Below are 26,072 nucleotides of genomic sequence, written 5' to 3'. Positions count from 1 at the left end.
CCCCGGGTTTCCGCACCCTCTCGTTGAATCTCTGCCGCATCACGACTGCAGGGGTGGTGCTTCCAAATCGCCTCTCTAGGGCCCTGAATATAGCTTGTGGATTTTCTAGGTCGGCTGTGGTCACATCCAACAGTACCCTTCTTGCCTCCCCCTCCAACGCTGAGACTAATTGAACAGCCCTTTCGGCTGGGGGCCAGCCATTGGCGGTTGCTAGGAGCTCAAACTGGGCGTAATAGGTTTCCCAAGAGGTGAGGCCATCATAACGCCCCACTTTTATGTGGCTCCCCCTGGGGACAAGGTCTGGGGTTGGTTTTTGAAGGGCAACCAAGGCAGCACTCAGTGCAGTAGTCAGAGCAGGCACCAAGTCCTCTTGTTGGCTAGCAACAGCAGCCATGGAGCTATGAGGGGCTACGATGGGGGACCTACACCTGTCAAGCCTAGCATTAGCATCAGCATGGCTCTCTGTTTCTTGTGGTTTATTAACACAGCCTTGTGGTTCTTCTCCCATCGTGGACATTATGCTGCCTCTAGAGCTCTTCAGAAAATTTCCAAAAGCACGCTCCATTGCAATGCTCATTCTCTGCATAAATTCATCTTCTATTTTAGCTGTAATGTCTTTTTGCAACTCTGGGAAAGAGCTTGGTTGGCCAACAACTTTACTATGAGGATTTGTCAGGGCGGTGACGTCATCGTCGTCTGATTGGTCGAGGTGAGCTTTGGTTGTGTGTACATTGTTTACCTCTGTTTTACCGGAGCATGGCCGGGGAGTTATTGCAACTTGGAAGGGGCTTTTCTCAACAGCGTCGGGGACGTCGGTCAGCAATGTGGCCAGTGGTGAGTGAGACTTTTCTTTTCTCCTTACATCTCGGCTCCCCTCCGTTGGCTTTATCCTCGGTGTTTCAGGCGGAGTGTATGGGTTGAAGAGGTCGGACTTCCCGGTTCGTTCAGCCATCTCGTCCCGCGGTGTTAGCTAGCGGTCGTAGCCCGCGTATGTGTGGGAAATGGAGGCTTGGCGATCCCACTTCTGACACCAGTGTAGCGGTTGCGGCCCAACAGTGCGGGCTAGCTAACACAATGACGAGGACACCGTGGCTGGAGTTTAACCGGAGGACCGGCTTTTATTGCCCTTATTATACAGGCTAACAACGGGGTTGGAGGAGTGCCCAAAACAACAAAAACCGATAGCCGAAAACTGGCTAGCTATCTGACCATAGGGTGTAACAGCTTATCTTCACAGGCTTTTGTCCCGAACTGCCTGCCTTTTCCCTCTCCTTTTCCTCTCCTCATTTCGCCCCTCCCATAATCCCAAACTGGCCTATCCAGCTGAACTAGGGCAACTCCTTCCCCCCATGAACTCCCTATCATCCCATCCCATTACCCCTGCAGGGTCGCTACAATATATATATATGTCCATTACACACCGAATGAAACATCCCATGTCTTTATTTATTCAGTTTATTTTAATAGTAATAATTATGGCTAACATTCAATGAAGACCTAAAATTCAGTATCCCCAAAAATGTAAATATTACAAAGGAACTTTTTTTTTTCTTTCTTTTTTTTTTATTCAGTCATTATTCAATGGTATACTAAAACCTATATGAAAAAAATTGCTTCTCAGTGTTCTCAGGTCAAATATTTATATGCGATTAAAAATGCGATTAATTTCGATTAATTAATTACAAAGCCTTTAATCGAGTCCCGGCCCTAAAAATTTTATTTCTTAGTTTAAGGGGAAATTACATGCGATAACATTCTTGGCAAACAAAAGTCGGTAGTGTAGTGACTTCTTGGAGTTTTGCCATCATCATGAGTTTAGCAGGTGTGGCAATATTTAGGGCTGCAACTAATGAATACTTTCATCATCTTTTAATCATCTGATTATTTTCATGGTTAATCAATTAATCATTTAGTCAAATGTTCATCAGACAGTTCATCATCAAATTGCTTCTTTTGTCCAACCAACAGTCCCAAACCCGAAGACTCTACTTTTACTATCACAAATAAACATAAACATAATATCTATAATAAACAAAGTAAAGCAAACATTTAAATATTTTAAAACATCTGAGAAGCTGAAGTTTTTTTTGACATTTTTTGCTTGAAAAATAATTGACCAATTATCAAAATAGTTTGCAATTAATTTTCTGTCGATCGACTAATCGATTAATTGACTTATCATTGAAGCCCTTCAGACATTGAAAACTTTTGTGCTGACCAGACCATATATGTTTTCTTTTCATTAAAGTATTGAAAAAAAGTATTGTTTTGGAATCAGTACTTAAACTAAGGCATCAAATCAGCACCAGTTTCTTGACAAAAAAAAACAAAACAACTTAAGTTCCATTTACTTTCTTTGCTTGGGACTCACAAGATGTGGCTGAAATTCTGAACAATGTGGCAAGTTTAGCTGAATTAAAATGTTTCAAGTGTTTCCAGTGTAAATTCTTACTCAGCAATAGCATCATATTACTAGATTACACCTCAGCTTAGTCAGTACTGCTTTCTGCCATTTCACAGCCTGTTTGCCTTAAATCCACCCTACTCTTTCTTTTAGATTTCATGGAATCTTCATTCGTGATCTTTAAAGATATAAAAGATGCGTATGAACTTCTTAACATCCAATCAACTGAATGCCATAAGGTACCAGAAATACAGATTTCCTTTATCTGGTGTAATGATGAGACCTCAGTTGCACTCAACACAATCAACAGCTGTCTAACTTTACACACACAAGCTCAGCAAGCAAGCAAAACTTTTATCCATAGCAAGTTAATAGAAACGCTTTTCATTAGATGGAAATCTATTCTATGAGGGCCCTCGATTGAATGCAGTGCAGGGCTTACAATGCAGTAAAACAGTGAGGGTCTCAAGGTTTGATCAGACAATTAATGGTGGTTTCTCCCATAAGAGAGACACTTACAACACCTTGGGGGACAGTTAATGGGGTTGCACTGGACAATAACTCCTGCAAGGCACTTCCACTCCTCTTGCCTGTACTATTTTTACAGGCTAAACAAGAGGATGAAAGGAGACTGTGTGAGAACGAGGATGAGAAGAGCGACGGTGCAGCAGCATCCTTCAGCCTCCTCAAAGTCAGCTAGGCGGCTATTAACCTTGGGTTGGACTGCAAATTATTACGCAAAGTTATAATTTTATGGTGGTGGGGGAGCAGTACAAATAAATTCAGGCCGGCGGGACAGGGTAATTGGAGGGCCTAGTAATAGGGTCCCCCCGAATGAACCCAGGTGGGAGGGGAGAGAGAAGTTCCAGCCCTCCTCTCCCAGGTGATTTATCCCTCATTCTTCCAGTCCTGGGGAGTGACTCATAGCCTTCAGCCACTTGGGCACCAAGCCCAGCACATTTAATTATGTGCCGATGGTGGGAGGAATTGAGGCAGAGAGGAGGAGAGGAGGGAGATTGGGAAGAGGGGGTAAGGGAGGGATAAAGGCAAGCTGGCTCATGGCCCCCACTTCAGGGGCCTCTACGCTAAAGCTCTTTAGCTGCACAGATGACAGTAAGCAGGGCGGAGGAGTGGGGAATGGGTGAGAGGTGCAAAGCTCAGGCGCTTTATCTCGTTAGCAGCCTTAAATGCCGTGCCAACGCGCCCTCCGATTTGTCATTCCAGCTATTGGTCTCTGAGGGATTTGAGAGGTGCTCTGCGAGTTAAGAGAGACATTTCCACCCTGCATTATGCTTAATGGGAGGTTGAGAGGCTTATGGATACAGCAGAAGCTATCAAGGCTGAAATGCCAATTGAAAAAACATTTTTCACATTGCGAGTTCAAACTTGGACAAACTGAGCTAACCAATGTTGGCCAGCAAACTTATGCAGAGTGGAAAAGACTTCATGAATAAGACGGACGGCACTGACTGAACCTGCGTATCAAATCATCTAAAAAACTATGACCTAAGATTAATAATGATCCCTATTAGCAGGGGTCATCAACTATATTTGTCGGAGAGCCAGAATTTTTCTGGACAGACACCTTGGGGGCCGGACATTCAAATTAAATGATATAAAAATCACATTTTGGCCTAGAACATTATTGTTTCATGTTTATTGTTTGGATATTTAAATTTTATTACAAAACTGAAGGCATTTTTAGCCTTTACCAGTCAGGCTCCTATCACCTATACCACAGTCAACCACCAGCAGTAGTCTAGCCTACTCAACGTTTTATTTGATGTGCCGAGCATTATTTGTGACTTGTGTTTTGTTCTGTTACCACGGTATTTACCATGCTCTTTTAAGTTATGCCAGTTGGTTTGTCATGCAAGGGCATGTGGAAAAATTATGTCAAAGAAGAGCAGTATGTAAAACAATAAATGTTAAACAGAAATGGAGGAGCCCAATGCAGACACACAGGAGGCAGGATAAGGGGGAAACAAAAGGCGAGCTTTTAATAACAAGCTGAATACAAACAAAACGAGGAATACAAAGCAACTAAAAATGCGTCACGAGGACCACAACAAAGTAGCAACTAAAAGCTAAAACAAAGTGTAAACAAAAGCAAAGTACAAACCAAAAGAGAAACCAGACACCAAAACTACAAACATACCAATACGGGAGACACGAGGAATCACTGGATGAAACACTGGGGAAGAAGCTGGTGGAGGACAAAGGGTGACAACAAGGGGAAACACGGACGAACACAGAGGAAGACAAACCAAGACAGACAGAGACGGACACAGGCTAACAGACGCTAACACGGAGAAAAGTCGGGAACGGGAAATCACAAAACATCACGGAGGGAGAAATGAAACGGACTCACGAAGACAAGAGGAAGGACAAAGACTAAATACCGACAACACTAATGAGGGGATGAGAAACAGGTGGAGTGAGGAGGGACACGGACAGGTGAGGGAATCAACGGAAAAACACACAGGAGGAACTGTCAAGCAGGACGCGACACACAAGGGAAAAACTTCAAAGTAAAACAGGAAACAGAAACAAACAGACACTGAACCATGACATCTGATAGTTATTTCAGTCTCAGTTGTTTTTTCTGTTGCTTCACAGAGAGAAATGCCCTAATCACATTCACACAGTTACACATTCACACCTGGATGTGGCCCAGTATACAGTCCCTGACAAAAGTCTTGTTCGGCCATGGAGACCACTGCGTGAGAGAATTCGACAAACTGTTCCTGTAGATACAGGGGTTTCTGGTGACCAGTTCTCATGTAGCTCTGCTGCAGTTGAAAAAGGGCTGGCCCTGGACTGCCGAAGCAACAAACGGTCCTCTCGAGCAGTTGTCTTACGGGGTCTGCCTGACCTGGGCTTGTCATGAACATCACCAGTTTCTTCAAATCTTTTTTTTTATCCACTCCACTTGACGTTTGGATACATTGAAGATGTCTGCCACCTCAGCAGCAGCCTTCGTCTTCACGCTCTTGATGATCAGCACTTTGCTCTGTAGTTGAATCTTTGGCATGTTGTCAGAGGTCTGGTTGCACTTCACATGAAGGTCTGGTGTGCTGGGGTTCTTTTTATACACACCTGGGAATGTGTTAATTACAGTATTTGTCACAGGTGGAGCTCTAATCTGTGATTGGTTGAATCGTTAAAGACACAACAAGACTTTTGTCCAAGCAAAATCTGACCTTTCTGTCTTAATTAAATGATAAAACTCAATGAATGATACACTACTTTATTTTGGTATAATAAGCATAATCTATTTTCTATTTATTAAGTTTTATGTTAGAAATGTACAGTATGGGTCCCCAGAATTAAGAAACTGCCGGATGCTAACTTGCGTCTATTTTGAAGTTATTTATAAGTTTGATACATTGGACCTGCATTTCAGAATCAAGAGAGCACAATGTCATTGGTGTGAATGTTGAGACGTAATATTTCTTCAGATTTCTTCAGTTCTGCTCGTGTTTTTTGGCTGCGCAACTTTGTGTCATTGCCGCTGTGGTTACTGCGTCGGGCGGAATACTGGCTGGATGGAAAGACGGACAAAACAGAGCTTTTTATATTTGGATCATATCATCTCAATGCAAGTAAGTTGGGTTAAGGACCGGGCTAAAATCCTGAGAGTGCTATGGGAAAACTCTCACCCACTCACCACAGAGACTACTACCCTCTACCATATCATAAATGGCCAGGTGGCGGATGGAAAGGTGAATGTGCAAGATGCATTGAAGATCGGGCAGGACATGAGCACACTGTTCTCTTCATCGCTTCCTGGGGGATTTCATGCACCCATCTCAAATAAGGTGGTGACAATGAAATTCAAGACAAAAGGAGTGAAGGTCAATGGGAAGATCATATGTGATCTTGAGGCGTTGTTTGCTCGGCTGCTGGTGGTGGGGAGCAAGAGAAGAATGGAGCTCTCTACCCTCTTTAACTACGAGCTTGGCCCAGTCCCTGCATCCATCATCGATGAGTATGGATGCCTCAGAAAGGGTAACAAGTCTGTGATTGTTCAGCGTCTTGGAATCCTTCTTCCCAATCCCCACCCACCAGACGTTGTACTCGTTGATGCATAGCAGCTCATCTACCACGTGGTGTGGCCATCATCAGGCACTGCGACTGACCTCACAGCCAGCACGGGGCACTGGCTTTATCGCTACGTCACCCAAGCATATGTTATCTTTGACCGGTATGAGCAAGTCTCTGCCAAAGACCACAAGAGGCAGAGAAGAGCCGGGGAGAGCTCAACAGAGTACCAACTCTCACTGACAATCCCCCTACCTAGCCGCGATAAAGTGATGAAGAACAAGACAAACAAGTGGAGGCTAGGTGAGCTCCTGTGCACACACAACATAATAGATCACATCAAGATGGTCAGCAGAGCAGACAGTATTGTCACGCATGACGAGGCTGACGTCTCCCTCATCTCATACATGTTGGATGCAGCCAGGCGTGGTGCTAAAACTGTCTCAAACATTCTCAGCGACGACACTGATATGTTTGTGCTCATGGTCTATTGGTGCTGGAAAGTGGTTATCACCTGTCACCTGCAGATGGAGAGATGGGATGGCACTGTTCTCAACATCAATTTGACAGTAGAGTATCTGGGTGAGCATTGTTGCTCCATCCTGGCTATGCACGCTCTCTCCGGGTGTGACACCACCTCCTATTCCGTTGGTAAAGGGAAGGTGTCCGCGCTCAAGGCCATGAGAGTAGTACCTGGTGACCTGTTTCACTACATCAGAGAGGAGGGGGCTACTGATTTGCAAATCACAGAGGCAGTGAGGGGTTTCTTCCTGGTTCTGCACAACCACGGGAAGTCTGCATCTCTGAACATCGCCAGATATGACATATACCGAAAGCGCAAAACCCCCCCAGCACTGAAGACATTGCCTCCTACAGAGCGCAATGCGCACCTCCATGGAAGGCGTGCCCATCTACAGGTGCTGCTTTGGAAAGCAGTAGCCACCCTGATCCACCAGCTGTGGACATCACCAAGTTTGGATGGGACAAGAAGGAAGGCGAGAAGGAAGGAGAGGAAGTCATCATGCCTGTCCTGGATGCAAGCCCCGTTGTTCCTCCTGCCCTGTTGGACATTATCAGCTGTAGCTGTAAAGATGGGTTAAAGCCATGTACAACAACAAAGTGCAGCTGCGCAGCTGCAGGGCTTGCCTGTACCAGCTACTGCTTCTGCAAAGGCTATGACAGTACATGTTGCAATCCGCTCACACTCACAGCAAGAAGAGCAAGACGACAAGAATGTAAAGTCTGAAGAAGAAGATGAAGACAGAACAGACGATGACGCTGATGATGAAGATATGGTTATATAGTGCAGAGTAGCCGGAGTGCAAGGTGTTCTTGCTCGATGAAAGTTTTCTAGTTGTAACACGTTGTTATCTGCTCTCATAATTTTGGGTATACTTGTGTTTTAAAACCTGTTCCAGGACTCTTGTGTTCTACCTTTAACTTGTATTATACTCCTTTCTCTATATTATTTAGCCATAGTCATAGTATTCTAGTTTGATATGGTACTTGCCATTGTTACCTCCAATGTCACCTCAGAGTGTAATGTGATGTGAATTAAAATGTACATATTCTGCATCATTTGGATAATTGTGTTCATAAATATCCTACAATTTATATTTATAGATTCAGCGCCCTCTAAAACTTCTAAATTGGCTCAAAATTCATCAAAATCGGCCCACCGGGAGTTGAAATATGGCCACTTTTGGTTTAAACTGCCATTTTGAATTTTGAAAATGTCAGAAATGGATTCAGCATCCTGAATAACCCCCAAAACCACTCCAATATTTTCCAAATCGGCCAAGCAGTTGCTGAAATATTGCCCATATAGGTGAGTATGCTACTTAATGCAAATTAATGCAAATTATGCAAATTGCCCAACATATGCGAGTTAGCATCCAGCAGTTTCTAAATACTGGGGACCCATACTGTACATTTATAACATAAAACTTTGGTGTACTCAACATTTCTGGGTTCACATTCCTGGCAAGTAGACTATAATCTAGAGGCCTTTGCCTTTCATATAAGCCAAGTTATTATTTGTTGTTCCTACAACTTGGATAAGCGACAAGACTTTTGTCAGGTACTGTACAGCCGGCAGTCTGATCTGCTGGCAGCTCAACTGGAGCAGTCTGGGTTAAGGGTCTTGCTCAAGCTCACCTCTTTGTAGTCTTGGTTGGATTTATCATACAAATGAGGACAATGGCCCTAAATTTGGGACATTCTCTCCTCAAAGGTAGTCATTGTACAGCAATAAGCTGTACAAATAAAACGTTATGGAGGAAGTTATGTAAAGTTTTTAAAAAAGAGTTTGCGAGACATGTTCAAACAATGTGTACTTTTCACCTTGTTTTGGAAAGTTACAAAAAAATGAAAATTTTATTGTTTGTCGATTTGTCGCATATATGTGAGGCCACACAAATGTTATGACAACAATAACTCAAATGAAGAATCGGCTTCTCCATGAAATCATGTTTTCTGGATGATGCAGAACAGCAGGATGTGAAATACCAAAGTGGCAACTGATTGAACAGATGTGGTTCTGAGACATTGATTTGCTTTACATTGCCTCATTGGATAATCCTCTGAACCTGTTTGTGCCTTTCCTCCAAACTGTGCATAATGCTACACCATACAAGTTTTCAAGGTCAGAAAAATGATCTGGGAGCTCTGCTTGTGTTGGTTTTAGCGCCAGCGCGCAAATAGGGTCCCATGACTTTATTAAATGGATCTAGTATCTACTTTAAATACAAAAACTAGTATTGGGGGAGGGAGTTGGATTGTTTTCTAACTGAAACATTTCTTGTTTCAGTTAGAGCTGGGCAATATATTTATACTAGAACATGCATTTCCTGCTTTCCAACAGTTTTGTCAAAGGGAGAAAGGGGTTACCTCCATAAGCAGGACAACGATAAACACGAGAGAAAATACTCCCTAAATTAGACAAGACAGCTGAAGCTGCTCTCCGGATCCGTACGCACATGGCAACGATGGACGGGAGTGGGGAGATTGTTCCGGAGTCTGGGTGCCAGGTGCCGGAGCCTGTTGCAAAGTATTTTAAACAAACTTCGGGGGTTCAGAAGAGACAGCAGGGAGCAACTCTCTGACATTAAACATGAACTGAAGAGAGCAAATGACAGATTGGATGAGGCAGAGGGGAGAATTGATGAAATGGAGAATGTGCTTCAAGCAGCATCAATGCTAATAAATCAGCTAATACAGCACCAAGCTAACCTTGAAGCTAAGCTGATAAACCAAGAGGGTCGTCTGCATAGGTATAACTTAAGGATCTATGGAATACCCGAAGGTAAAATGACATGTTTAGTTTTGTGGATAAACTGCTGAAAAACGCACTCGACCTTCCTGCTGACAGAAAGCTTGGAATTGACTGTGCTCATCATGCAGAAGCACAATGACCCACAAGCAAAACCCTGGTTTATTACAGTCAAGTTTGGAAGCTACCGGATAAAAGAAAAGATTCTCTGAAGTGCATGGCAGAAAAAACTAAACTTCTACAATGGGACTTCCAGTGGGCTTAGACCAAGATGGCAGCGTGATTTGACTGCTCCACACAACCTCGCAGAATCTAATATAAATCCCAGAGTTATATTTACTAGTTCAACAGCAACCATGTCAAAAACCACGTCGAACAAGGAGTGATATTTTCAAGCGTGCAAGAAGTTCGCAAAAGCAGAAAAATGAGCCAACAATCGGGCTAGCATGGACCAAGCTAGCATAGCCGCCGTACTAACAGAGCTACAGGCACTTTGTGCGGAGTTCAGTGGATTTGGCTCCAAACTGGATGGAATAGATGGACGGCTCTGCAAGATGGTCAACTCCGTAGAGGCTCTACAAAATAACATGAATGAGGTGAAGCGGGATGTAGCATCCAATATTGCACGGATGGAGGAAGCAAGAAACAGGCATTATGTCAACAGAAGAGAAGTTGAGAGACCAGCATGGCGGAGTAAAGCTTCAGGACGGATCACATACCTTGAATCCAAAGTTGAAGATATGGAAAATCGCAGTCGGAGGAAGAATCTACGTATGTTTGGACTCAGAGAGGGAGAAGAGAGAAGCCGACAACTGTTGGATTACGTGCAAGAGATGTTGCCGGGCTGGCTGGGTACTGATAAATCCATCACGCTGGAAAGGGCTCACCGTACAATGGGCCTGGCAAAACCGAACCAAGACAGAGCAGTCCTCATACGTTTTCTGAAGTTCCAGGACAGGGAATTTGTTTTCCGCTGCTCCAAAGTGCGTGACATCAAACACAATAGAAACAAACTCTACTTCGCCCAGGACTTCTCCGCTGAGACAATGAGGCAGAGATGTGAATTCAGCGCAGTCAAGAGGCTGTTTATTGAGGCTGGCTCCTTCCGAGGGTTCCAACAAAATCCATGCAGAATAAGAGTAGCCTACTCCATAACGGCAAGATTCACCTCTTCTTGTCGCCGGAGGATGCGGAGAAATTTCATCGTGGACTCTGAAGTGACGGCATGGGTTTGTTTACAAACAGAGAATTAGCTGATGCCTGTTGACGATGCACTGCACTAAATAATGTTGGAGAGGTTGGTACTCTCCTATCCATGAACAGGTGATAGATATGGTGCACGAGGGTACTGTAATTTAATTTAACCCAGTTATTTCCAAGGTTTAATTTTTAACTATCGACGCTAACATAGACGGATAACGTGGGTTTGTTTACATGTCGGGTTAATCAGCTGATGTCTTTTGATAGGTCATTACCATAAATATTGGAGAAAAGGACTAGAGAAGTTTGGACTGTATTTTCTGTCCAATGTTACCTTAAATATTATATAAAGGGCCCAGAAGTTTTATGTTTACTGTTACTTGCTTGAGGCTTATCGTTCAACAAATACATAACTTATTATAATATTTTGGGTACAGTGCTTGAAAGGAAAGCATGTTTTGAATTAATTCTCTGTCTTTTAAATCCATTATTTTATTATTATTCTTTTTTAAGGAAAAGGGAAAAGTTTTAGTTAATTTCTTTGAACTACAGAACTAAGAAAGAACCATTTTTGTTTTTTGTTATTATATTTTTAAGCTACTCTGCTCTTTTTGTTTGACATGTTTAGTTGCAATAGCCAATCAGTTAGCAGTATTGCTTTTTTGGTTTTTCTGACTGCATGGTTTGTGGACATCATTCATGGTCTGCTGGGATAGGTTTACCATTGAAGCTGCTCCAGTTGCTGCAGTTATGTGGATCAGCATTAAGTCCTACAAATGTTACAGGTTTTGGAGGGAGATAAAGGAGAGGGGGGAGGGATTAGAAGAGTTCAGGGGTTCACATTGTTGTGGGAGGATGTTGTTAATGTCTCCCCAGGTATGTGTATATTTATGTTTTTGTTTTGTTTTTTCTTTTTGCAGCAGCCTCTTTTTTCTCTTTTCTTTTGTATAAATACGCATGTATCATGACTGTAACTCCTCTAACATAAAAAATAATGAGCTGGAATGTCAGGGGGCTTCGGAAAATAACAAAATTAAAACAAGTTATATGAGCAGGATTAGACATCTTAAATCTAAAATCATATTTTTGCAGGAAACTCACCTGACAATTGCAGACTTAAAGCACGTACAGAGCAGATGGCCTGGCCAAGTAATATATGCATGTTATAATAATTATGCAAGGGGAGTGCTTATCCTTATTCACCGGACAATACCATTGCAGATTGTTAAAACTATTCAAGACCCAGGTGGAAGATACGTTATCGTCCAATGCAATATCCTATCAATGACATGGAACCTAGTGAGTATTTATGGTCCCAAGGAGGACAACCCCAGTTTCTTTAGGAATATCTTTCTTGACTTGTCTACCATGAACGGAGGGGACTTCAATTGTGCTTTAAATCCAACAATAGATCGTTCAATGGGTCATGACACGGGTAAAACTCAAACTAGAGAATTACTGAAACAGTTTATAGAGGACCTTAATCTAGTGGATGTTTGGAGAGAACGGAATCCTGATAAAAATCATTATTCCTGTTATTCAAGTACATATAAATCACACTCCCAAATCGATTATTTCATTATTTCCAGAGAACTCTTACCCAAGGTTAGCGAATGTTGGTATAATGGTATCGTGATAAGTGACCATGCTGCTGTATCACTCAAAATCCAAATTGTCCATAGCCCACCTAATTGGAGATTCCAGGCGAGATGGCTGCAAGACCAAGCTTTTGTTGACACTATTGGCTCTAAAATTAACAGCTTCTTTGCACTAAATACTGATGAAACTAGTGCTTGTATCAGATGGGAAGCATTTAAAGCATTCATCAGGGGAGAGATTATTAGTTACACCAGCTATAAAACAAAACACTATAAAATGGAAATGGAAAATTTGGAAAATCAAATCAAAATATTGGAAAATGACCTATATGCAAAAGATGATCCTTTAAAACAAAATGAATTGATTACATTGAGAGCTAAATATAATAAAATGTCCACAGATGAAAGCGCCAAAAGTTTAATGTGGTTGAAACAAGGCTACCATGATCAAGGAGAGAAGGCTGGAAAACTTTTAGCCTGGAGAATAAAAAAACAACAAACTGACCGAGCAATAAATAGTATTAGGACACCGCAAGGGACTCTAACAGTATACCCGCTTAAGATAAATAAATGTTTCAAAGATTTTTATGAATCCCTATATAGATCAGAATGCAATCCAAAGACTCGGATGCGCAGGAAACATTTCTTGATCAGCTTCAGTTTCAGTCATTATCTGACGACATAAAAAATGCAGTGGATAGGAATATAACAGCCGAGGAGTTGTCAGAAGCAATCCAAAATATGAATAGTGGTAAGGCACCTGGTCCTGATAGGTTGCCTATAGAATTTTATAAAACATTTAAAACTAATTAGTGGAGCCACTTCTAAATATGTTAAAAGAATGCTTCCAGGAAGGAACTCTTCGACCCACTATGAGACTAGCTATGATAACCCTCATCCAAAAACCAGGCAAACCATCCACATAGTGCTTGTCATTTAGGCCAATCAGTCTGATGTGTAGTGACACTAAAATACTTTGTAAAATGCTAGCAAGAAGATTAGATCCACACCTTCCTAAACTTATACATAACGATCAGAATGGGTTTGTACCAAATCGTCAAGGTTTCCATAACATCAGAAGAGTCCTTATTATATTACATGTAAAAAGCTAGTGATAAAGATACAGCGGTACTGTCATTAGACGCCCAACAGGCATTTGACAGAATAGAATGGTGCTATCTTTTTAAATTGCTACCACGATTCGGATTTGGAGAGAGATTCCTTAGATGGATTCATGTTCTCTATACAAACCCAGTAGCAGAGATTCTGACCACTAGTGTTGTCTCAAAACCATTCAACTTAAGGCTTTCAACCCGACAAGGCTGTCCACTATCATCGATGCTATTCACTTTAGCTATCGAACTTCTCGCTATGGCTGTCCGGGCCCATGATGGCCTCGCTGGCATCCAGATAGGGGAACAAGGACATAGGATATCTTTGTATGCCGCGATGACATCATCCTTTTTCTGACCATGCTTAAGGATAGTATTCCAAATCTAATTACATTAATTCAAAAATTTCTCTGGATATAAAATACATTTCTCTAAGTCATCACTATTATTTCTTAATAAAAATGAACGCCTGACACCAACTATAAAGACAACGTTTACAAATGCAAAAAATGGTTTTACTTATTAAGGTGTTAAAATTACACCTGAAATCAAAACTATTGTATTCTCAAATTATGACTCGTTAACAGAAAACATAACAAATACATTATACCGCTTGACCAGTGATGCCAATTTCAATGATCGGCCGTGTTAATATAATAAAAATGAATATAGTGCCAAAATGTTATAACATCAAAAAATATAGACCTTATATCTGAGCCACCTTTGACAAATCTTGAAAACCTAATCATTACAAATCTGGTTAAAAGGTGTCTAGTATCTTTGTTTTATGGGACTTTGATATCTCATGAAAAAGAATCATCCAAAGACAGATTAGAAGCATGGAAAGTCGATATTGGGGAGGATGTACTTGAAGAAGACTGGGAAGTGGCATGCTTAAAGGCACAGCAAAATACAATTAATACAAGATTGAAATTGCTCCAATATAAATGGCTAATGTGAACTTATATCACCCCAGTAAAATTGAATAAAATCTGTCCTAAAATTCCAGATATTTGTTGTAAGTGTTTAGAGGAAAAAGGAACACTGTTCCATTGTGTTTGGGAATGCTCAAAAGTACAATCATTTTGGCAGTGTGTGATAGGGGCCATTTCCCAGATGGTGGGTAAGAATGTTCCCCTGCAAGCCAAACTCTGTATTCTGGGTATATACCCTGAAAATTTGGTTGTCAATTCTAAACAATCAGTATTGATTGATTTTGGGCTTCTTCAAGCTAGAAGACTGTTCGCTCTTTTCTGGAAAAATATACAATTGCCCTCTGTTAAGTTATGGTTGAAGGAGATTGCAACATACTGTATCTTGCGTTGGAAAGACTTACAGTGCCTTGTATTCAACCCCCTTGGCATTTTTCGTGTTTTGTTGCCTCACACCCTGGAATTAACATGGATTGTTTGAGGATTTGCATCATTTAATTTACAGAACATGCAAAGCAAACAACAAAAAGGACCAAATACCAGAAAAAGTCAATGTGCATAACTATTCACCCCCCTAAAGTCAATACTTTGTAGAGCCACCTTTTGCGGCAATCACAGCTCCAAGTCGCTTTGGATAAGTCTCTAAGAGCTTGCCACATCTTACCACTGGGATTTTTGCCCATTCCTCCTTGCAAAACTGCTCGAGCTCCTTCAAGTTAGATGGTTTGCGCTTGTGAACAGCAATCTTAAAGTCTGACCACATATTTTCTATTGGATTGAGGTCTGGGCTTTGACTAGGCCATTCCAACACATTTACATGTTTCCCCTTAAACCACTCAAGTGTTGCTTTAGCAGTGTGTTTGGGGTCATTGTCCTGCTGGAAGGTGAAGGTGCTGTATTTAGCGCCATCCATCTTTCCCTCAACTCTGACCAGTTTCGCAGTCCCGGCTGCTGAAAAACATCCCCACAGCATGATGCTGCCACCACCATGTTTCACTGTGGGGATGGTGTTCTTTGGGTGATGTGATGTGTTGGGTTGGCGCCAATCATAGCGTTTTCTTTGATGGCCGAAAAGTTACATTTTAGTCTCATCAGACCAGAGCACCTTCCTCCATACGTTTTGGGAGTCTCCCAAATGCCTTTTCGCAAACTCAAAACGTGCCATTTTATATTTTGCTGAAAGTAATGGCTTTCCAAACAAGTGTGTTGCAGCCTCTGGGGCCTTTCAAAAAAGGTGCGTTTATGTACTGACAGATCATGTGACACTTAGATTGCACACAGGTGGACATCATTTCACTAATTATGTGACTTTTGAAGGTAATTGGTTGCACCGGAGCTTTTTATGGGCTTCATAACGAAGGGGGTGAATACATATGCAAATGCCAATATTCAGTTTTTTATTTCTAAAAAATAGTTTAATGTATATATTTTTCTCATTTCACTTCACCAACTTAGACTATTGTGTTTTGATCCATCACATACAATTCAGATTAAAAAAACACTGAACTAAAGGCTGTAATGTAACAAAATAGGTAAAAAGCCAAGGGGGTGAATACTTTTGCAAGGCACTGTACATATATTGTTAGAGGGAAAAGAAAACAGTTTGTTAAAGTATGGAACCCTTTTTTGGAATTTTTGGAGGATGAGAATGTTGGAATAACTTGAGGTCTTCAAGTTACCACTGATGGTGCTTTTTCAGTTATTATTATTTATTTATTTTTATTTTTTTATTATTTTGATCTTTTGATTGTTTTGTTGTATAGTACATTTATACATTATTGCTATTGCTGTGGTCATTGTTATTTGTATGTTTTTCTTATATGTAAAAACTTGTAAAAAAAAAAAAAAAAAACTTCTACATTGACACTCACTTCTATGTTGACCATGATTTTCCTCTCGAGGTACTAAAGAAACGCAGCGAATACACCAAAGCCAAAAAAGTGCTGAGAGAAAAACAAATCAAGTTTCAGGATGTGTGTCTTTTACGAAGATGGCACTTGGGTATGCCAGGATGCTTCAGAGGCAACCAGGGAAATGGTTGAACGAGGGTTTCCAGTTTAGGTGGTTGGGTCCTCCAGCGCTTTGGACCAAGAGACCCGACTCCTTTCTGCTTGCCCGGCGTGGCAGGAGACTACACGAAATCTAAGAAAGACCACAGTTCTCTATATAAAGAAAAAACTTCAAGAATTCAAAAGGCGATTGCCCAGGGCAGAGGACTGAGATTTCAAAATTGTCGGCTAAAGCAGATAAGTTTTGCTTAGTTTGAATAATATATTTAATCCTGCTACTCATCCAAAAGACTGTCAGCTCGTTTTTACATATAGGTATGTTTCATTCCTACTCTATATTTTCTTCACAGTTAAAGAAGTTAGGGCTCACTAATTAGCGAGTTATCCATGGTTTATTTAGTTTGGATTTTGGTTTGGACACTGGCTAACATGTGGCCACACTTGATAAAATAAGGGATCCGGATTCTAAGACGATTAACAAGAAATACAAAAAATGTTTAGAAAATATTACAAGTCTCTAGGACAAACAACAGATTACTAAATTCCTTAATTCCCTTGAATTACCTGGATTGTAGGCACAAAATCAAATTCTAATAGCCGCAATTACTGAAGCAGAGCAAAACAGTGCCATCACCAGACTTTAAACTAATAAATCACCTGGCCCGGACGGCCTCCCCTCAGAGTGGTATAGGACTTTCCGACCAGAGTTAATGCCTAGTCTTCTTCAAGCTTGTAGGACAACTTTAACAGACACAAAAATGCCTCCTTTGTGGAATGATGCTGTAATTTCAGTTATTCACAAAGAAGGAAAAAATAAACTAGAATGTGGATCATACAGACCTATTTTGGCGTTGAATGTAGACTACAAATTATACACAGCTATCCTTGCCAAAAGACTAGAAAATATTCTGCCACAGCTTATACACAATGACCAGACTGGATTCATCTCACAAAGACAAACCCACGATAACATCAGGCGGTCTCTGTACATACTAAACCATATTAAACAAAACAAACTTGAAGCTGTCCTAGTGAGTGTAGATGCTCAGAAGGCTTTTGACTCAGTGAGCTTGCCTGTACTTTATGAAGCCCTTGAAAGATTTGGCTTTCATAAAAACTTCACAAAGGCCATCTGTACCTTATATAGTAAACTATCACCTCAGGTTAAAATAAATGGGCACCTTTCAGAGAGAATCACCGTAGAGCGTGGATCGAGACAAGGATGCCCACTTTCACCTGTTCGCACTGTACATAGAGCCTCTTGCACAGTACGTAAGGCAGACAGAAAGCATTAAAGGAATCCGCGGTAATGAAGAAGACCACAAGGTGGCACTGTACATGGATAATATTTTGGTTTATTTTAGTAACCCTTCTGAATCCCTCTCTAACCTTATGAAACTTCCTGACACATTTGGTAAATATGCAGGGTATAAATTAAATATACAAAAAACTAAAATCATGTCATTTAATTATGTACCTTCAAAACACCTTAGAGAGAAATTTAAATTAATGTGGAATCAAAACTCATTGAAATATCTAGGTATAAACCTTCAACACTGACCTTCAATTTATCTCAACACTGGCTGAGATAAATTATAACCCCCTCCTAACAAAAATCAAAGATTGACATACATAGATGGAATATTCCGTGGCCTCAGTCATAGAATTTAATGTGTGAAAATGAAGATACTTCCACAATATCTCTTTCTATTTCAAGCCCTTCCTGTAGAAGTCCCCTCAAAAAATTTTTCTGAATGAATTAAATAATCTCTAGATTTATTTGGCAAGGGAAAAAACCTAGGATTAAATGCAAAACCCTACAACTTCCAAAAGAGGAAGGAGGAATGGCTCTACCCAATTAAAAAGCGTATTATTTTGCAGCCCAAATTAAACCCTTAATTAACATGCTTACCCCAACATTCCAGGCAAGGTGGAAAGACATTGAACTTTCCATTATGAACGACCCTCCATTATGAACGACCCTCCATCCTCCACAATTCATGCATTACTACCCCACAAAAACTTGGCAGGATTCATAAATGATACAAAGAATCCACTCCTCAAAGCTCAACTAAAAATCTGGAATATTATTAGGGATTAGTATAAACTAGAAGATAAACTACAAATAATCCAATGGTGTGCTTATGATCCTATGTTCAAGCCAAACAAAATGGACTATAGATTTAAATCCTGGATTGCAAGAGGAATAACAACGTTTTACTCCCTAACAGAAAAAGAACAATTGAAAGACTTTGAATACCTGAGGGAAAAATATTATCTTGAAAAAAATGATTTCAATGGATATCTAACAGATACGCAATCACTATGAACATAATATTAAGAATTAAACAGACTTTAATGACACAATACTGAAAACATTTCCTGACACCTACAAAAGCAAGTTTAATAAGGGTGTTATCTCTAAACTTTATAAAGGCCTAATGAAAAAGAAATCCAACACCACAGAATACATTAAAGAAAAATGGGAGAGAGGGTAATCTTTCAATCTCAAGTGAAAGTTGGCTTGATATGTGTAGACTCCAGTGGAAATGTATTAATTCTAATACCTGGCGGGAATTCAGATGGAAATACTTTATTCGTTTTTGCATATCACCAAGGCAGAAGGCACAATTTTCTAGAGGGAATTCCAAATTCCAAATGTTGGAGACAATGTGGTTCTCAAGAGGCCAATCACTGGCATATATTTTGGGACTGTTCAGTGATAAAACCCCTTTTTGGGTAGAGTTTCACAGAGCACTCAAAAGCATACTTAACCCTCACCTACCCTTGGAATTTACTGTATTATTCCTAGAAAATGTTGACCTTTTGACAAGGTGCACTGATATATACGTATGGTATTTTGGTATCAGCCTGCAAAAAAGCTATAACCAGGCGCTGGTTACTTTTTGAACCACCCACAATACAAGAATGGATTGATAAAGTGAATATCATTTATGTCATGAAAAAGGATTACTTTCTCCCTTCGCCTTCGGAAAGAAGTGTTCATTAAATTCTGGACTAAGTGGATTAAATATGTAAAACCTTTACAGCCAGATTTTGTGGAGGTATGAAAGACCCTTTTATGCTGCTTGTATCTAACAAACGGTATTTGTTTTAGCTCCTCATAAGTCTCTCCTTGTCTACTTTTCTTTTCTGCACAGTTATCCTCTCCCAACCTGTAAATAGTTTTTGTATATAGAAAATATGAGGACTGCAGAAGAGTTTAAACTGACTTTGTATACATATTTGATTTTTTATGTGAACTGCTGTCCCAAAAATAAAAAATAAAAAAGCTTCAGCAGCTGAGATGGGAGAGACTCTGCATACAACAACTGTTGCCCAGGTTCTTCACCAGTCAAAGCTTTATGGGAGAGTGGCAAAGAGAAAGCCACTGTTGAAGAAAGCTCATATTAAGTCTTGACTAGAGTTTACCCAAAGGCATGTGGGAGACTCCAAGGTCAGCTGGAAGAAGGTTCTTTGGTCTGATGAGACCAAAATGGAGCTTTTTGGCCCTCAGACTAGACGCCATGTTTGGCGGACACGAAACACTGCACATCACCACAAATACACCATTCCCACCAGCATGGTGGTGACAGCATCATGCTGTGGGGACGCTTCTCGGCAGCAGGCCCTGAAAGGCATGTGACGGTACAGGATAAAATGAATGCAGCAAAATATAGGGAAATCCTGGAGGAAAACCTGGTTCAGTCTGCAAGAGAACTACGACTTAGGAGAAGATGTATTTTCAAGCAAGACAATGACCCAAAGCATACAGCAAAAGCTACACAGAAATGGTTTAAAGACAACCATGTGAATGTTCTGTACTGGCAGAGTCTCTCTCTCAAAATACATTTTGAAAAAAACTGAAAACTGAAACTCCACCTGTATCAAAAAATGCAATTTGGATATTGTATTTGACTAGGGGTGGGAATCACAGGGTACCTCACGATACGATTCGCAATATATGTCCAACAATACCGATAACATCATGATACAGCATTTCTGCGATAATCGACATATTGCAAGACAATCATATAAACAATATATCACGATATCTGTCTAACTGAAGAACACAAAATTCCCATTTAAAGGTAAAGTGCAGGATTTCTCTATTTATTCATTGCAATCTGGTGTCAGTTTCACTGAATTTCTCTTTTACAACGTAAACTTCCTCTTATTTGGCCAATTAACTTCCGTTCAAGTTTCCCTCATTCAGGTGATAAGCATGACCGCGAGGAGCCATTAAGTAGCGACGCTGGGGAGTCAAATTGGCAGGGAATCTCTTAAACTCTTTTAATCAAAATATCAACATTTGGCGCCAGCGTATCAATAGTCTTATCGCACAAGGAAGGAAGACGATAGATTGCCAAATCGATATTTTGTCCCACCCCTATATTTGAGATATAGGGGTATTTATAGATATAAATGCGATTTCGATTGATAAGCCCTAGTTGCAACTATTTTATGATAAATGTCATTTATCAAGGAAGGTTTTCAAACATTTGCTGGTTCCAGTTTCTTAAAGTTTCATATTTGCTTCTTTTGTTTGGTTTATATTAGTATTCATCAAATATCTTTGGATTTTATGCTGTTTGGACAAATTAAACCAATTTAGGATGTTTGACCTATGAGAAGTTGTGATGGGAATATTCTGATATTTGTAATGAACAATTAATTTATTTAGGCCACAATTAACAATTATTTCATCATTAATTATTCAGTTGATTGTTTTTTCAAACTTTGTGCTGTCAGAAATGTCAGAGAAAAGCAGGAAATCCTCGAATTTAAGACGCTGGGAGCAGCAAATATGTTACTTAACAATTATTTGATCAAAATTGTTTTTCTAATAATTGTTTTCAATCTAATTGTTTCAGCAGTCAACTAATTAATGATAATTAATATTTACAGATGAATCAATAATCAAAATGTTTTTTAGTTGGAGCTCAATTATGGATGCCTAAATCCAAAAAGCACACAGACACACAGGCACAGGCACAGACTCCACTATAACAAAGACAGGAAACCCTCAGGCTATCTTAAATCCATTTGTGAATAATTTTCAGTCACATTCTTCATTTTTGCAATATGTTGTTCTTTCTAACGTTTTGTCAATTGTTTCATTCTTTAATATCTGACATTTACTGGCCAATACAAATCCACTGAGATATCTCATGCTGTTTGTCTTTAAATCTTTTTCATATTAAGGTAACAAATACAGGTCCTACTCCTACGCAATTATTTGGGTGCTTTTCGTACAAATGCTGGATCATGAACATGATCTACAGTGAGGGAGTCCTTGAGAAAGAAAGCATCCTTACTAAAACACTGTGGGAAAACAAAAGTGTCTTTACATAATCTTTATCTTTTAACCTCTGTGGGTCTTTTTAAGCAGTTGCAAACACTTGACCATAAGATTACAATAACACCCTTACAAATATAGCTCACCCGTTCTGCACTCTAATACTGACTGCCTAGAAAAAAGTTGAAGGTTAGATTAGATCTCCATATTAAATCAGGAGCATTTTTTTTAAAAATGGACCTCATGTGGTGGCCACGATGGGCAAATCACAGTAGTAAATACAAAAACACCACAGCAAATCAGAAAACACGATAGCAAATACAAAAACCCGGCAGCAAAATTAAAAACATGACAGCATATACAAAAACACGACAGCGGTCTTTTTAGATTTGGTTTTGTGTTTTTGTATTTGCTGTTGTGTTTTCATACTTCAGGATCACCGTAGCCTCAGCTTTAGTTACTCCTCGTCCCTTGAGTCATTGGCTGATGAATCGGGGACCTGCAGTCAATCACAGTCTATTTGGGCTATATGACTGTCAAGGAGTTGGTCTGTAAGGTCTCTTAGACGTTTGTGCTGCTTACACTCAGCGTGTTTGTGTATTGCAAGCTATTTTGTCAAGACCTAGCTCCTTTGTATGACGTTGTCAGGTTAATGTAAGAAAGCTAATGATTTGCTGTTAAATTTAAGTTGATCTATTAATTACTTCTATTACTAAGTTTCTGTTCCATGTTCCTTTGCATCTTAAAGAGACAGTTCACTCCAAATGAAAATGTTTATTTTTCCTTTTGCCTGTAGTGCCATTTATCCATCTAGGTTGTTTTGGTCAGTTGAAGAGTTTGGGAAATATTGCTTCATTGACATGCCTGCCTTCTCTAAAACATAATGAAAGTAGATTGCACTCCGCATGTGGTGTTCAAAGCACCAAAAATATACACTTGAAATACTCAACGGCAATGTCTTTTTCACGGTTACCAAAGATAATCTAAAGACCTTGTTGTGAGCAGTTTCATGTAGGAAATATTTTCTTTCCGTATCACCTCACAGAATGAAGCGTGCATCTACTTATGGACAAGCTAGCTAACTAAGCGGAGGAGGGAGCCATTAATGTTTGCATTCCACGTTGTCACAAGCACAAGCTTCTCATCACTGAGTAGATGCACGCTTCCATGCATTCTTTTATTTAACCGTTTTTTTTTTTTTTCAGTCAAGCTATAGTTCTGGAATCTTAATGTGTTATGTAAACACTCCTACTGTCTTCTAACTCAAATTCAAATACATTTTAATAAATTCAAAATTTTTAATTCATTTAATTTGCTGCTGTCTACCTGCATTTGACCTCTACTGTATTGTATGGCATACTTTTTTTTTATTACAATGGTATGGCATGGTCTTATAAGACTGAAACTTATGGGGACGTAGGGGGACATGAACTACCACTATATATTGATTGAGTATAAGAATGGGATTCTTTCCATCCAGCTTTATACGGTATGAGATTTCTGTCATGAACTGATTCTTACCTGGTTGTCAAATTTCAGTGACTGTGTGCCCACAAGGAAACGAATGGCATCAGTTTCAGCTGTCTGGGCAGTAAGTGCTCGTGCCTGCAAAGTAGATCCAAACAACATGACTATTTATCAACATAAACCCTTTTTCGGGAATAGAATGAGATTGAATATAGAAACAAACAATTGATATACGGTACTGATGCATTCCTTTATACAGATACAGACTAGAATCGGTAAGAATTGTTAATAAGACATAGAGAATGGAATTGAGCTAGCTTTCACTCAAACACAGGTAAATAGTATGAATGATGTGACACCGCAACAGCAATACCTGAAATTCGAGACCATAAATAACCGGAGCGTCGTCCTCCATTTTTCGGTGTTAAAGCTTTTTATCTTTTTTTAAAACGCCGTCTCACGACGAAAACACTTTAAAATATTGGATATATAACTGTGCTACGAACTGCACATAACACAACACAGTAGTAGCAGCACTTCCGCGATTTAAAAACGGAAAAAATGAAGTGTGCGAATAAAGTGCGTAACGACAGCCGTGCAACGTTGTACAATCTTTTAAAAGTGCGCTGAAGAGCTTTCAGAATACCAAATACCAGGGCAGCATGAAATTTGTCACCTCTGGCATGCCGTACATTTAGCTTTCTTATGGAAATGCGCATGCGCACTAGAGTTCTATCTGTCAGTAAGGTAAGAAAACATCGTACTTGTGTTTCATTTTTTATCTGTTGTCTGTCATTGCCTAGTGATATGTATAGCACGGTCCTGTTTTTAAAGCGTTGGCAGCTATTAATGAAGCATTTATTTGACATTTACAACCAGCTGTTCAGATAAGTTAGCTTACGATAGCTGACTTGCTAATGTAGCATTAGCAAGACAGTCAGTAACTTAATAAAATAGGCAACAATTCTTCGATTTAAAAGAATAAAAGGAGGCACGTTCTCTATTGCTGTAGTTCAATGATGATGATAAGAGTTCAAAAATTGCGTTTGCTTACAATAACAGGATGTGCCAGTTGCTATACAGTGTTGTACGATACTGAGAATGTGTCACTGTTGATATTACATTTAAAGGTTAATATTATTTATTGATGTGTTTAATGTTCAAGAGCAGTAAGATGGATAGTGGGGAGGCTCCTGCTCAGCGGCCAGTCACATTGGACATCACAGTGGAAGATTTAACCAAGGAAGCCCCAGGACCTCCGCAGCCAACCACCAGTCAGCCCCCTTCCAGAGACAACCTCGTACCCCAGGAAGACAGCATCGACCTTGGTGGCGAGTTTGCCACTCCCCAGGAGGACAGCAGCGCTACACCTTCAGAGAGCCTTATGGACAAGCTCAACGACCAGATGATGGAGAGCGTAATGATTTCTGACTCACCTAATAACAGTGAAGAGGACGATGTAGCCCCAATTGAGTCCTTTCTGGATGGAGAAGAGGAGGAGGAGAAGGAGGAGGAGAATGCACTAGAGCCTTCAGGCGACAAAGAGGAACAAAGTGAAATTGGACAGAACACAACTGAGATTAAAGTTTCAGTGGAGGAACAGGCGAGTGGTGGTCCTGAGGAGAATGTAGAAGAGGACTTAAAGGAGCAGACAGACGCACAAGAGCAAGTGACATCCTGTGTTTCACCTCAAGGTGAAAAACAGAGTCCATCATATTTTAAAAGTGAGGTTCCAGAACCACAAGAAGCTAAAGGGACGAGCCCAAAAGATGAGCCTGTGCCAGTGTGCACTATATTCAGCCAGGGTACCCAGCCGAAGTCTCTGGTGCCTGATGGTTTCCAGCCAACCCTCATCAAATCCCCCAGCTTTAGCATGGGAAGTGGTGGGGGAAGCGCTGAGGCAGTGACTCCTAGCAAGTTGACACCCCCCCTCGTGTGCCAGCCCAGCCCCAGCCTCAGTAAATTCTTCACTGATAATGGACAGGCCAATCCAGCCTCTGACTTCTTTGATTCCTTTACAGCACCCTCCCCCTTCATCTCTGTTTCAAACCCAAATGCTGAGATCCCTCATGGCCCCAGTCCAGCATCCATAGCCCCCACACCTGAATGCCAGCTCTCTTCCACCTCCTCCTCCATCTCCACCCCTGGAGGACGTCTGGACTCTGGTGCCCCCACCCCTAGCTCAGTGTGTGGCCCTGCCCCTACTGAATCCACCACCAAGACCCAACCTGCTCCACCCCAAGCAGTTCCAGCTCCAACTCAAGCCACTGCCCCAGCCACTCAGCCACAGCCCTTTAACCAGCTCCAGGCTGTGTTCTTGGGCAGCGATGACCTATTTGCTACAGCACTGAGCCTGAGTGAGGTGGACAGGCGCCATGATGCCTGGCTGCCGTCTGAGGAGGCCAGGAAGGTGTTGATCTCTGTGGCTACCCAGCAATACAACCCAGCCTATGTAGAGAGCATCAGACTCACCATGCCTGGGCTCAAGTTTGACAACCTGCAGGTAGGACAAGCACCCAGACAGTCAAATGCTTATTATACAGCATGTGTCTTGAAAAACTCTGGGAGCAGTTTACAGTATGTCATTCAAAACAATAAAAGATGTCTACTGCAGTTCACTTCACTCACCATGGGTTGAACTACTCAACTTGTGGAAGTATAGAATAAGTCATAAAATAATAAATTTGTCTTTTTCTCTGGAGAGGTATCTTTAAAAAGTAACCTTCTGACAAAATA

The 26,072-nt window shown here is 40.7% G+C and overlaps 2 protein-coding genes across 2 annotated transcripts in view; one reads left to right on the top strand and one right to left on the bottom strand.

Moving 5' to 3' along the window:
• The window catches only part of eipr1 (EARP complex and GARP complex interacting protein 1), a 163,755-nt gene extending 139,868 nt beyond the window's left edge, over nt 1–23,887 (bottom strand). The window contains exons 1-2 of the mRNA XM_084380417.1: nt 23,710–23,887; nt 23,391–23,474 (exon numbers count right to left, since the gene is read on the bottom strand). Coding sequence (XP_084236543.1) covers nt 23,391–23,474; nt 23,710–23,751 — 126 coding nt within the window. The 5' untranslated portion in view covers nt 23,752–23,887. The remainder of the gene's footprint in view (nt 1–23,390; nt 23,475–23,709) is intronic.
• A 148-nt stretch (nt 23,888–24,035) lies between these two features.
• Nucleotides 24,036–26,072, top strand: part of trappc12 (trafficking protein particle complex subunit 12) — a 71,567-nt gene continuing 69,530 nt past the window's right edge. The window contains exons 1-2 of the mRNA XM_084380416.1: nt 24,036–24,083; nt 24,502–25,839. Of these exons, the coding sequence (XP_084236542.1) occupies nt 24,042–24,083; nt 24,502–25,839 (1,380 nt within the window). The 5' untranslated portion in view covers nt 24,036–24,041. The remainder of the gene's footprint in view (nt 24,084–24,501; nt 25,840–26,072) is intronic.

Source organism: Pagrus pagrus (assembly GCF_965226575.1).
Source record: "Pagrus pagrus genome assembly, chromosome: 18".
NCBI lineage: Eukaryota > Metazoa > Chordata > Actinopteri > Spariformes > Sparidae > Pagrus > Pagrus pagrus.
Note: the sequence above shows the minus strand (reverse complement) of the source record. Positions and strands in the feature narration are given on the sequence as shown.